The 14,359-nt window shown below is 49.3% G+C and overlaps 1 protein-coding gene across 2 annotated transcripts; it reads right to left on the reverse strand.

Moving 5' to 3' along the window:
* Window positions 1-2,840: 2,840 nt before the first annotated feature.
* On the reverse strand, window positions 2,841-13,337 carry LOC146764344 (uncharacterized). Of its 2 annotated transcripts, none has more exons than XM_085565338.1 (2): window positions 13,244-13,337; window positions 2,841-4,137 (listed from the first exon to the last, which is right to left on the reverse strand). In XM_085565338.1, exon 2 carries the CDS (start codon window positions 4,124-4,126, stop codon window positions 3,302-3,304), a length of 825 nt encoding a protein of 274 aa, XP_085421464.1. In that variant the 5' UTR covers window positions 4,127-4,137; window positions 13,244-13,337; the 3' UTR covers window positions 2,841-3,301. The 2 variants fall into 2 exon arrangements, with proteins under 2 accessions (XP_085421464.1, XP_085421465.1); XM_085565339.1 differs by having other exon boundaries at window positions 2,841-4,153; window positions 13,244-13,309.
* Between the last annotated feature and the right edge of the window lie 1,022 nt (window positions 13,338-14,359).

The raw sequence follows: 14,359 nt of genomic DNA on the forward strand, positions 1-14,359 counted from the left end.
GTGCTGGTGGGGGTGGAGGAGGAGGAGGGATGTATGGTAGAGGGGGTGCAGTTGGAACTTCCTCAGGCTTTTTATTTTTCTTTTTCCCTCCCTGGGTGCTTAAGGCAAAAGGTTTTGCTCTTGTTTCCCCCACTATCCAGAGAGCAGCATACTTGCTCTCTTCCATATCAAAAGGTTCTTTGGAGTTTACATAAATGTTTAATGCCTGGTAAATCCAGACCTTGAAGTTTCCAACCACTGGCCAAAACAAATTATCACTACAGATGTGTTTTCCTCCCCATTCTTTTATACAATAATGTATCATTTTTGCCCTAGCCTTCCCTTTCCTTGAAGGATATTCATCCCAAGATTTTATCATTAGACCTAACGGACTGTCAGGGGGGATCTGGGGAAGCGTTACCGGGGTCCCCGTCCCCATGGAAGCAGAGGGCTTGCTTTTCCTCTGCCCCATCTCCCAGGCCACCTTCAGGCACACACACACTCGCGGCCCCTGTTGGTGCCCAGCCCCTCGCGGGCTCTGCAAACCGCACTACTCAGAGCTCTGCCCGTGCCTCGTCCTACAAGGACGTCTCACGCGTTATGTCCTGGGATCCCAGCCCAACCCAGCGGATCCCCACTTTTATACTCACGCTGTCCTGCGTCTTCGCCCGGCTTCGTGCACAAAGATTACGGGGTTACCGGTATCCCTTGTGCTCAATACCGAATTTGGGTTCGTCGGTAAGGGTCTGGGAAGGAAAAGCCTGCACCAGGGCCACTGCAGAGGCAGCGGGGCGCCTCCCTGATTAGGAATTCCCACCCGGTCGCCCTTATCCGAGTCACGGCACCAAATTTGTTACGGACAAATTCAACTGGGGAGGCTAATTATAGATAAATCAATTAACAAGAATTTATTAAGCAAGCGGTATTAAGCAAAAGAACAGCGCTGGGCTGCCAGGGAGCCTCTGCTCTGCCACGGAGCACCTTCCCCCTTTGACCTTTTTGTTTTTATAGTCCCTTTTTATTTCCAGTTGATGTATTTTCTCTCGATGCACTCTGCGCCGGTGCAATTGGTTCCTGGGGGTCTTTTGTTCTGCCCTTGGTGGTCATCGGAATGAAGGCTCCTCATCTTCCTTGCAGATTGTCCTTGGCCTAAAAGTCAACTTGTATATAATTAGTTACACAGTCTTCTATGCTAGTTGCATTCCCTACTCAGTTCAAATTATCTCCTTTAACACTCATTTTGATGAACAACGACCTTTTTATTTATTACACCCACTCTCTCCCAGTGCCCCCCAGCGTTTCCATCTCTCTGCTGCCCTCGAGCTCCCGGCCCGGCCCCGGCCGCCTGCTCCCATCCAGCTGAGGTGGTTCCAGGGCCAGCAGGAGCTCTCTGTGGTGGCCACCGCCGTGGTCCCCAAGGGAGACTGGACCCACCAGCTCCTGGTGCTGCTGGAAACCCCAACGCGGGCCGGACTCATCTCCACCTGCCAACAACATCAGCCTGGAACAACCTGTGAGCCTTAACTGGGGTATGGGGGAGGAACTGGGGGTGCTGGGAGCAACTGGGAGGGAGTTGGAGAGAGCCTGGTTTCAACTGGGAGAGGAGGTTGGGGGTTTAGAAGGGCTAAGAAGGGGTTTGGAGAATACTGGGAAGGGTGGGATGAGGTTCTGGAGGTCCTGTTGGGCACTGGGAGGGCGTTTGGGTGCGCTAGGTTTAAGTGGGAGGGAATAGAGTGAGCCTGAAGGAGCTGGATGGAGATTGGGGATGGAAAAGCAGAGATTGGGATGAGGCTGGTTGTGCTGGGAAGAGACTGGGAGGGCTCTGGGTGAGTCCTGGTGGGGCTGGGAAAGGACTGGGATAGGCTTTAGGGGTCCTGGGGCAGAGGGGTCGGCTGGAAGGAGGCTGTGGGATCCTGAGAGGGACAGGTGGGGCTTTAGTGGGTCCTGGGGAGGTCAGGAAGGGATCAAGAGGGAGGTTTCAGGGGATCCTGAGTGGGCTGGAAGCAACCAGGAAAGTGCTTGGAGGGGCTTGGGTGTCTGTGAGTTTCTGGGAGATCCTGACCCCTGCGGACCACCCAGAGATTCTGCTGGATGCTGCCGCAGCAAGATGATGACAACAACTGGGGACTCCGAGTTGGGCTTTGTCTTCCTGGCACTGGGGATCGAGTTTACCTGCACAGGAAAGGGGGGTCCCGGGGGTCGTATCCCCCCTCCCCTGGAGTGTGAATGCTCCCCCAGGGCCCCCAGCCCGGTGTCACCCCCTTTTCTCTGCCCACAGAGCTCCTGAGCCGCCGGCGGCCACAGCCCCTCCCCGTGACCTCAGGCCCGGCAAGGACCCCCCCACTCCTTCCCCACGCTGATTTTGGGGGGGTCGAGTGTCCCCCCAGCCCTGCTGTCACTCTGCCCCTGCCCGCCTGCTCCCAGTGTTCCCAGTAAAGCTTCCCAGTTAAACCCAGCCCAGTTCCTGGGGGCACTGGGGAGGGACTTGGGGGGACCCCACGGCGGGGCCGGCCCTGGGCAGGGAGGGCGGGTCCAGGTGGGGAACACTGCCTGCTGCGGGTCTGCCCGGCAACTGGTGAGTCATCAGCCCCGCTCGCTCTCATTGGCTGACTCTTCTCCACCGCGTTCTCTCATTGGCTGAGGAGAGGCCCGGCAGTGCAGAGAAGGAACGGGAGAGATCCCGCCCCGAGCACCGGCATGGGGACAACAGACCCGGCCTGGGCACAGGGAGGGAATTTATTACCAACCAAACCACGGCAGCACCAGGAGAAGGGAAAGAAATCCCTCCAGCACCTTCCCCCCACCCAACGGGGATCACCCACAACAGGGTTATCCACCATGGAGAGACAGGGACATACGAGTTTAGAGCAAAGCCAATTTTATTGAGTGTACCAGGTGTTTATACAGGGATTGACTTGTATGGTGCTTATAGAGGGCTCTGTTTTTGGTAACAATTTCCCATTGGTTACACATTCTTCATGACATCACATCACCTGGTAACATTACCTTATCGAAAAGTCTCACACCATATTGCCTGGTCAGTGTTCTTGCCAAGGGAGACTTAAAACTGTTTCTGTGTCTCCCACAGTTTCTGCTCAGTCAGGCCTCAGATATCGGGCCCCTTTATCAGCTCCATTGCTTTACTCTCTGTTTTATTCCTCAGACGGGGACACCAGGGCTCTGCCCAACGGGGGTCACTGGGGATCATCCAGCCCGGATCCTCCCATGGGGAATGGAGCTGCAGCAGCACACCAAGCTCTTCCCTCACTCTCTTCCCTCACTCCAAGCTCTTCCCTCACTCGGGGCACTCACAGGGCTTCCCTCAGTGGTGCCTCCGTTGGTGCTGGGTCAAGTGAGAGCTCCTGGAGAAGCTCTTCCCACACTTCCCACACTCGTAGGGCCTCTCCCCGGTGTGGATGCGCTGGTGCACAGTGAGGCTGGAGTTTTGCTTGAAGCCCTTCCCGCAGTCGGGGCAGCGGAAGGGCCTCTCCTCTGTGTGAATCCGCTCATGTAGGAGGAGATTGGAGCTGGTATGAAACCTCTTCCCACACTGGGGACACTCGTAGGGCCTCTCCCCAGTGTGGATGCGCTGGTGTGCTTTCAGTTGGGATCTCCACCCAAAGCTCTTCCCACATTCCAAGCACTCATAGGGCCGTTCCCCAGTGTGGATCACCTGGTGTTCGAACAGGCCAGACCTCTGTATGAAGCCCTTCCCACACTTCCCACACTCGTAGGGCCTCTCCCCAGTGTGGATGCGCCGGTGCACCGTGAGGTCAGAGCCTTGGTTGAAGCCCTTCCCGCAGTCGGGGCAGCGGAAGGGCCTCTCATCTGTGTGACTCCGCTCATGTCTGAGGAGACTGGAGCTTCTCTGAAACCTCTTCCCACACTCCCCACACTCGTAGGGCCGTTCCCCAGTGTGGATCCTCTGGTGCCGGATGAGGCTGGAGCTCCACCTGAAACCCTTCCCACATTCCAAGCACTTGTGGGGCTTCTCCCTGCCATGAGGCTTCTCCACCAGCTCCGAGCTCCGCCTGGATCTCCGCCAGCCTTCCTGGCTCAGGGGGGCTCTTTCCTCCCTGCAGCTCCCTGGGCTGGGTTTGCAGCTCCTCCTCCTGCAGCATCTCCGGGGCTTTTCCTCCTCCTCCATTCAGCCACACCCTGGAAATGACAAATCCTGGTTAGAGGGAAAAACAACAGAAGAGCTGCTTGGACTGTAGGTTCGGCCTTGCCCAAGTTCATCCCTGGAAGTCATTGGGAATCTTGTATTTGTAAGAACCTCCAAAACACCAAGATTCAGCCCAAAAATCCCACAAACTTCAAGACACAAATCAAAAACTCCCTAAACATCACAGCTCAGCAAAAACCTCCTCTACAAGATAAAGATTCAGTTCCCATATAAAACCAAAGCACCAACATTTAGCCCAAGAAAGCTCAGCAACACCAAGATTCACCCCGTGAAAATTGTGCATCCCCCTCCACAGTCACCTGCTGCATGTGGAGGGAGCAGCACTCCTGGGGCTGGGGGGAGGCTGCAGACACAGGGAGGGGTGGAACCTTCTGCTGGTTCCTCTTTCTGCTCCTCCTCCTGCTGTGTCTCTCCTCTTCCACAGATTCCTCTTCCTCCTGCCATTCCTCCTTCTCCTGCACAATCCCACCCTCCCCTGCCACCTGCATCGTTTGACCATTCTGTTCCTCAAGCCTGCTTCTCCTTCCCTTCTCCTCCTGGCCCCAGGCCCAGCACCCACTGCCGGCTCCCTCTTCCCCCCACACCCACAGCATCCCAGCGGAGGGGCAGGGATGGAGCTGGGGCAGGTCGGGCTGGGGCAGCGCTGGGCTCTCGGCCGCTCCCGCCCGCACTCGGTCCCCACTGCAGCCGCTCCCGCCAGGACAGCGCGGGGGGGCCCGGCCTTGGCGCTGCCCCACTCCCACCTCCCCAAATTCCCCTCGCGGGGCCATGGGGCCGAGGGGGGGCGCAGGTGGGTCCAGGTGGGGAATGCTGAGATAACTTTAAGAGTGGGTCCCCAAGAAGAAGAATTGGAATTTGTGGTAGACACAGGGGCAAAAAGAACCTTTATGTTAAATATTCCAAAAGGTTATAGTGTAAGCAAAGATACTGTAAAAGTAACAGGACCAAAAGGAGAGAGTTTCACAGTACCCATTATTAAAAATGTGGCAATAGAGGGAGAAACTAGATTTTGGATGAGGGATGTTTTCTTGGTCCCAGGGGCAGGTAGCAATTTATTGGGACGAGATTTACAAGTGAAATTAGGAATAGGGGTTGTTCCAGAAGATGGGAAGATGACAGCTAGACTTTTAAAACTAGGCCAGGAGGATGGAAGAAGAATTAACAAGGAAGTTTGGGCTGGGGAGGGAAATAGGGGAAGATTAAATATTGACCCCATAAAGATTACAATTGAGGAAATAAAATTGTCCCATACGTGTACGGCAGTATCCTGTATCTTTAGAAGGACGGGAATGTTTAAAGCCAGTAATAGAAGGACTAACAAAGGATGGGACATTAGAACCTTGTATGTCTCCCCATAATACCCCAATACTCCCAGTAAAGAAGCCTGATGGGAGCTATAGACTGGTACAAGCCTTAAGGGAGTTTAACAAAAGAACTCAGACCCGCTATCCAGTGGTACCAAATCCTTATACTCTTTTCAGTAAAGTTCCTCCCCAGCATCAGTGGTTTAGTGTAGTGGACCTTAAAGATGCCTTTTGGGCTTGCCCATTGGCCCAGGAGAGCAAGTTATCTTTGCTTTTGAATGGAAGGACCCACTAACTGGGAGAAAACAGCAATTAAGATGGACAAAACTACCACAGGGCTTTACAGAATCCTCAAACTTATTTGGACAAGCTTTAGAAACAATAGTACAAACTTTCTCCACTCCCCCTGGAATGCAAGTTATCTAATGCATAGATGATCTTTTACTTCCTGGGGAAGCTGAAGCTGAAGTTAGAGAGGCTACTATAAAGCTTTTGAATTTTCGTGGGGAAAAAGGATTAAGGGTATCAAAAGGGAAGCTGCAATTTGTAGAATCAGAGGTAAAATATCTTGGACACTTGATTAGGAAGGGTAGTTGAAAGCTCAACCCAGAATGAAACACAGGGATTCTATCCCTTCCCCCTCCCCCTTCAAAGGGGGAAATCAGAAAGCTACTCAGATTATTGGGATATTATAAATTGTGGATTGAAGGATATACACAGGCAGTAAAATTTTTGAATAAAAAAATTGACAGAGGGAGATGATATAAAATGGACCAAAAAGGATAATGAAAAACTAAGAAAAAAGAAGTTAAAACTAGCCCCAATATCAACTTTAAGCATACCTGCACTAGCAAAACCCTTTCATCTGTATGTAAATGAAGAAAGGGGGGTAGCTCATAGGGTTTTGTTTCAAGAGTGGGGAGGAGTAAAGAGACCCGTGGCTTATTTATCAAAGATGTTGGGATCCAGAAAATCAAGGCTGGCCAGTGTGTATTCAAGCTACAGCAGCTTTTGCAATCCTGGTAGAGGAAAGTCATAAACTGACTTTTGGAGGTAAATTAATTGTGTACTAAATTTCTTCCAATTTGCATTGTGATTTTTATCTTGAAATACATAATTTACTGTACTCTAGGACTGAAAAACTAGTTTACAGCTGTGACATGGCAAAACCTGCTATTAATTTGAGTCAATGCAGGCTGTTCAATCAAGTGTTCTCAGTGTGTAAAGTTAAACTAAAGGTAACACCATCTCCTTGGTAGGTCAATGAGAAACATTTTTCCTTCCAACCAGTCCTTTTTCAAGTACCCAAATGTATTTTGCTTTCTTAGTTTTTTTGTTTTGTTTGTTTTCTAGTTTTTCTGGAAGTGCTAACTACTTGCAGTGTATCTAGAACAGCAATTAAAAATGTGCATAAAAAACATTTGTAAAAAACATAGGGCTCATTTTTTCCCAGAATGGGAGGTGGCTACATATAGAAAAGGGAACCTACAAAGCTAGATGAAGAAAAATTTCAGTATCTTCTACTGTAAACTGTTAATTTGTTACTTTCAGCATCACTGTGGGTGTGTGACACACACATATGAAAAAGATGGTGAGGGAGATCTCTGTTTACTACAGTTTCCTATTTCTTTGATGAGTTAGAGAGCTATGAAGCAACTGTGATTCCTTGTGTGGATTACCCAGGCCTGCAGGGAGGGCTTGGCCATGGTTCCCTCTGTGCTGCAGGCAGCCCTGCAGTGTGGCAGCAGTGGCTTGCCTCTGGTGAGTTTGCAGGCAGGGTGCTCCAGCACTGCAGTGCTCAGGGGCAGTTTCCTATTTTGACACCAAAGTTTAAATTCAGGAGTGCCTCTTCCCATCCAGTTATTGTTTGTACCGTAGAAACCTCTTTAGACAGTGTTTCCTGGCAGTCAAAAAAAGAGTATTGCAGAGATAAATTCCTTACTTGCCGTCTCCCCCACTGTATCCACATTTTGTCTATTCCCTCTTCAAATTATAGATTGGTAAAACTCATGCTCTGTGTCCTCAGATACCCTTCCCAAATCAAACCTTGGCTTCTTTGCAAATCATATTGCATGAACAAGGATTGCCTTAAATTTTTTATTGCAGGCAAGGTCACTTTGGAAGTAAGTTGTGGTTTACCTTTTTCCTACAACCCTTCCAAGCTTGTGAATGGAAAATTGTGACAGCAAAATAAGTCTTTAGTTTTAGCACTGTCAGCTGTGGATAGCTGGTAGCCCTTGCTGGAGGGTGCCGTGAATTACAGGCCTGCAGAATACATTAAACAAAAGTAATTAAATTTGTAAGGAAGTTGGAAAAGGAGGGAGAGGTGATTGGCAGACTCACCTCTCCAGGATGTAGGACTAATGTTAGAAAGTGGACTGATATTGGAATGTGGATGTTGAAATGTGAAGAGAGAAAAAGAGAGCAAAAGAGAGAGAAAGGAAAAGAGAGAGAGAGAGAGGGAGAGCGAAATACACCCCAAAGTCCCCATACCGTCGATATTTGTAAGTTCTCCCCCATTCCTGCTAGACAGAGTGACAACAAGGGGAGGGGAGTGATGAAGGACAGAGTCAAAACCAAAGCTGTGAAAAACAGGGAGAGCTGGACCACCAATAGAGATAAGATCAAAGAGAGATAGCTGACTCTCACAAAGTGGTTTATTTTTTTAAACAAGACTTCTTTTTTTTCCTTCTGATTTTTGTTGTTAAGGAAAGGAGGCTTTTGTTCTGAAGAATGGGTCTGTAAGACTAAAACAGTTAGATGTTGCCTAAAAAGCAAAAACCCAAGAGATGTGATACATCTTGTGTTAAATTTGGGCTAGTCTTTTTTTATTTAACTAATTATAGCTCACAGGAAGAAGAATTGGCCTCTGCAGCAATTAGCACAGCTGGATACAAGAAGAAGAAGCAGCTATAGAAAAAGTTTTTAGTTAAACACAGAAAGTTTTGAAGAAAACTAATGGTAAAAGTTAATGCAGAATTGTTTTTCTTTTAACACTGTGCGATTGAGAAGTCCTTTCCAGGTACTACTAAAGCAGCAATCCCAACCATGGAAAGAGGGTGAATTCATGACAGGAAAATAAAAGAATTTGTGAAGAAACGTGAGGAATGGACTATCACATCTAAACTGGGTGATACCAAATTGACTTTCAACCAGGACTGGGTGGTAATGGTTTGGGAAGACCCAAACGATCCAAGGCAGGTACAAAGAATAACACCTAACTGAGAAATAAGGCAAAGCTTGCATCACTGGTTCTAAGCCCTGCCTGAATAAGCCCTGAGACGCCTCCGACACCTCCTTGGCAGAGGAACACTGCCACTTCAAACAGGAGGATCGGGAGTGTTTGAGTCAAAGAGTTCTTATAGTCTGGCCTTAGCCTGTGACTTGTACAGGCAAGAAGGGAAATTACCATTAATACTATGCTGTATACTTTATTTGATTCATCCCCACATTGGACATGGCAGCTGGGTTATAAGTGAATGTTTAAATTATGAGAATAATTGGCATTGTAGTTCACAAAATCTATGTTCTCGTTGCAAGAAGTATTGAGTACTGAATCAATCCCCTATACAGAAAGACCTCAAAAATTGAAGTAATAAATTGCTTTTGTAGATGGGAATTATCAGTGCCTGTGGACTGAGAGATACCTGAGGAATGATGGAAAACCACAGTTAAAAGGTGTCAAAACCAATTTGCCTGGAAATGAATAAAAAAGGAGTGACAAGGGAAACAGAGGGCAAGCCTGGATTGAGCACTGTACTCACCAGCAGCCCCACAGGCAGGGGAGGTGGGGGTATAAGCCAAGCCAGACCTCTGTCATTCCTGTTTCTGTCTCTCATTTGTTGTCTTTTCCCTTCTGAGATAGCAGCAAGATCGTGTCACAAATGCTACAGAAAGTGTTACATGGAAAGAAACCAAAGTTCCTTTTTGTTACACACCCCCATGTCAACAGCCACTGTTATAACCCATCCAAATTAAGTACCTGCAGGAAAAAGGGGGAAAATTATCACATTACAAAGAACTTAGGGAAAAGTAGTAATACTTGGGGCATGGAATGTCGAAAAGGAGAGAGATTCATTTGTTTTACATTTGATCTTAGAAATATAGTCCAAGATTCGGTAAAGAGACAATTAGTAAAAAAAAAGTAAAACAAGCACAGCAGTCTAGCTCTGTATTAACACCAAATTATATCCTGAATCATATTAAATGACTCCAAGCACTTATAGAGAAGATAACAAACAAAGCTGCTCAGGCATTGGAATAAATATTGAGTCTGCAAAGCCAAACATCACCTGCAGTGTATTAAAATAGGTTGGCTTTACGCTATTTATTGGCTAAAGAATGGGGCGTACAGATTGTTGAAAATAGATGGCAATGAGGATGTCATCCTGGAAAAAACAAAGGATATCAGAAAAAAATTATGACCCAGGTATTGACCTAGTCCAAAAATGGGAAAATAATGTTAAAAACTAGCAGGTGGGGTAAGGTATTGAGAATGGGATGGTGGAAGAAATTAGGACTCTTCCTTTTATGTGTTACAAGTGTTTTGATATTTCTTCTTTGTTTAATCCCATGTTTTATTTGATTACCAACAAAGTCCAAAGAATGGAAGAGGATAAGAAATATTGCTCAAGCCAAATGATTTATAATTAATAAGAGGCGGGATTGTGAAAAATGCATATTTAAGACTGGCTTTTCGCAAATGTTACAATGAATATATATATGTAATGTTAGAAAGTTATGCTGTATTAATCCCCTTACGTATTGTGTTAAGTGTAGTTTTAGGTTACAACATAATGTTAAAATAGAGATTATGTATGTGGGGGGAGTTTTCTTTTTAGGAATGAGACGCTCCCTTCGAAGAACACCTAAATCTTCCAAAGGAGAGGAATTTATGGCTTCTTATCAGAAGAAGATAATTTCTTCAGGCCCTGCTCAGACTTGAAGACACCAGGGGATTAAAGGAAACAGTTGACATACAACAGAGTTTCTTGTTTAGAATAGAATGTGTGCATAACCATGAAGGATGTATGAATATGCAACAAGTGTATTGGTTTAAGGGTGATTCCTTTGTTCACAAGTCATGCTTTTCTTAGGATGTCCGTAATTCTTTGCTTTTTATTGTCTTGTAATTGTCCTAACTCTAAACCGTATTACTCTAATTGTATTATTATTTTTATAACCATATTATTATTATGATACTTATAAAATTTTAAAAACAAAATGATTGGATTTTTTCAAAATTTACAAAACTAGATGAGATTTAAAAGTGACCCTTTAACTCATAAACAATAAATAGATTATTTGAAGGGGGAAAAAAAAGCAGCAGGTTGTGGGGGGGGCACAACTGAGGCTGCTGAAGGCTGCTGTGGAAGAGAAGCTGCATTCCAGGCACCCAGAAGGAGCTTTAGAAATGCAAATTAACACTGCTGGGGCAAAGTGGGGACAATGTACCTGGCTCTTCTTGCCTGGGGCAGGAATTGGCTGATTCCCTCTGCCCCTCACCCCAAGCTCTGCCTGCTTGCACAGATGGAATCTGCACAGCTGAAGGCAGAGCCCATGCTGAGGATCTCTGACTCTGCAACAGAAATGGCTGAAGCTGCAAAGGGAAACAGCAAATGGAGAATGTCGGGAAAACTGCACTAAAATAAGGGGGGGATCATCCCTCTGCCCACTGCAACACCTGCTGCCTCTGTCTGTGCTGTACAGGGTGTATCAGAGCAGTGGGATTTTGCTATAACAAGTTCAGGGAAATCAGTTGGAATTCAAGTATATGATGAAGGAGTAAGAAAAAAAATGGTCAATTGATGCAGCCCCAGCTTGAGGGAGCGCCCAAACATGGGGAAAAGATGAACGGCCACCAGAACAAATCCTACAACACCATGGACCAGCCCCTGGGAACCAAAATGATTTTGTGAAAAATACATGTTATATGGCTCTGTGCAGATAGTTACTATATGTATTATGTTATATTGATTAGTTGTGCTGTATTAACATTTTAACAGTATGGTAAATGTAGCTTTGTAGATAAAATGAAGCTTTAGTAGTTAAAAGAGAAAATATGCATGCGGGGGTTTACGAAATGAGAACACCTAAATTCGCTCTAGGAACACTTAAATTCTCCAGTCAAGAGGAATTTATGGTCTTCTTACTAGAAGAATCTAATTTCTTCAGGCCATGCTCAGACTGGAGGATGCCGTGGGGATTAAAAAAAACAGTTGACATACAACAGACAGAGTTTCTTGTTTGAAATAGAATGTATGCATAACCATGAAGGATATATGAATATGCAACAGTGTATTTTTTTAGGGGTGATTCCTTTATTCACAAGATATGCTTGTTGTGGCTTAAGTGCCCAAGAGACCATCCAGACATATGTAAGTCTTTGTTTTCATTGTCTTGCAATTGTCCTAACTCTAAATTTTTATTGGTCTAATTGTATTCCTACTTTTATCACCATTTTACTAGTATTAAACTTCTAACATTTTAAAAACCAAGTGATTGGCGTTTCTCACAAATTCATATCAGGAGACAGAGAACCCATTTAGCATTTCAATGCCATAATTAGCTTACAAGCTGTCCTCGGAATAAGAAACAATCAGACAGCTTCAGCTCCTGACCTTTCTGCCGACCAAGCCACTGAAATGAGGAACACAACATTTCACCAGGGGATGGGATCAGATTATCTGTTGGCAGAAAAAAACAGAAGTTTGTGGAAAACTAACTTACTCAAACTGATGTTGGCAAAGAGATGACAAGAGAAAACTGCTAAAAAAGATAACAAAGGAAATAGGAGAGCAGTTTATGTATTGCTCCAAACATGGAAAGGATGGAAATGAAAGACGGTTCCCCGGCTCCCCAGCAGACCAGGGGTTAAACGAATGCTGCTTCTCCTCTTCTGTGCTGCAGCAACTCTCATCTTTTTACCATGCTCCACACCTTGGCAGTGCAGCTCATCCAGCAGCTGAGCCAGGGCATGCAGGTGGCAGCCAGGCCTCCTGATCCACAAACGGCTACAAAAGGACAGGGAATGAGGGCACCGAGAATAATCCCAAAACCAAAGAGGACCCGGGAAGAACAAAACAGAGTCAAGGAGTGAATCTGCCTGGAGATAGGGCCGGGCACCTGTAGATAAGGGGAGAAACCATCAGGTCCAATAAATGTTACAAATTGACCCAGACAGCTGCTCAAAGTCCCGCTACATTCCCGAACTTCGAGGAGAAGAACAAAGACTTAACAGAGCCATGAATATCGGCTGTTCTACAAAAGGAGGGTGCACATTAACGAGGACAGGCTCCAGGCGCATCGGGAAGTCGGAACCTTCCAAGGAACTCAGCCGGTGGGCAAAGGCAGAGGGAGATGCGGCCGGGAAAATGAGGATAAAAAGGAGGCTGCGGACTACAGCCACGGCAGAGAGCGCACGGCAAATGCCCCACGGCCTCTGCCCCTGCTCGGCAATAAAGTCACTTTGACAGGACTCCTCGCTCTCCGCCGGGCACACGAACCTCCGGCGACGGGAATTTCCCCGCCCGCTCCCGGCCGCGGGGCAGCCCCTCTGTCCTACCCACAGCAGCCGGGCCGAGCCAGCGCTGCTCCGGCAGCGGCTCCTGCCCGGCCCCGGCGGGAAGGAGACCGCGGGCAGCCGCTCCCGCAGCGCCCTCAGCCCGGGGCCGGCACGGGCCGGACACGGCACCGGCGAGCCGCCGGAGCCCCCTGCCGCCCCCTCCGCCCGCAGCCAGCCCCGAGCCCCCGCAGAGCCCAGCGCGGCTCCCACCTGCGCCGGGGCCGCCTCCGAGCTCCGCCGCCGCCGCCTCACCGCGCTCCGGCCGCTGCCGCCGCTGCCGGGCCCGCACAGCCGCTCGGCCAATGGCGGCGCTGGGCGGCCACGGCCGCCCTCAGCCCGCCGCCGGGGCCGCGCCGCGCCCCGCTCCCACCAATCAGCGCGCCGCAACCGCGACTGACGGCACCGGCGGCCAATGGCAGCGAGCTCGGGGCGGGCTCTGCGCACGGCCCCGCCTCGCCCCGCGCTCTCGGCGCCCCCGGGCTGCGTGAGGGGAAAGCCGGAGATGAGGAACAGCCCCGGCACGGGCCCGGGCCGAGCCGGGATTGAGCTGCCCACACAAACAAACTTCTCCGCGCCTCCCGCCACGGCTTTCCCGGCCCTGCGCCTCCCGTGCCTCCGCCTCTGCGGGAAGCCCAGGAGCCTCACTTCTCCTGCCCCTCGTTAGCGCATCAGTGCTTCGCTTTGATTTCCCCCGAAAAGGGAAACCTGCCCCAAGCCCTGTGGGTGAGTGGGGCAGGGGAGAGATTTCTGGCGGAAAACTCCAAAGACTCGGAGCAGGAGAAGGAGAAGTCAGTGCAGAGCCTTAAATGCAGCTTTCCCCACGCCTCCCTGCTCCCAGCTGCACCTCCTCCCCCGGCAGGGCAGGAGACAGGGAATGGGGCCATGCTCAGCTCATCCCCCGGGGCTTCTCCCTCTGCTCAGGGACAGGAGTCGTTCCCTGCTGCACCCTGCGCTCTCTCCCGGCCGAGACTTCTCCAGGAACTTCTCGGAGCGGAGTCCATCCCCTGGGCACAGCCCCCTCCGAGTGCTGCAGCGTGGGTCACTGTGCCACGGGCTCAGTCCTGCCAGGACAGGCTGCTCCAGCGGGGCCCCTCTGCCCGCGGGCTCACAGCTCCTCTCAGGCATCGCCGAGCTCCAGCCCGGCTCCTCCAGGGGCTGCAGGGGATCTCTGCATCCCCATGGACCTGCAGGGGGATCTCTGCATCCCCATGGACCTGCAGGGGATCTCTGCATCCCCATGGATCTGCAGGGGATCTCTGCATCCCCATGGACCTGCAGGGGATCTCTGCATCCCCATGGACCTGCAGGCGGATCTCTGCAGCCCCA

This window comes from Lonchura striata, chromosome 35 (assembly GCF_050655825.1).
Source record: "Lonchura striata isolate lonStrDom1 chromosome 35, ASM5065582v1, whole genome shotgun sequence".
Classification (NCBI taxonomy): Eukaryota; Metazoa; Chordata; class Aves; order Passeriformes; family Estrildidae; genus Lonchura; species Lonchura striata.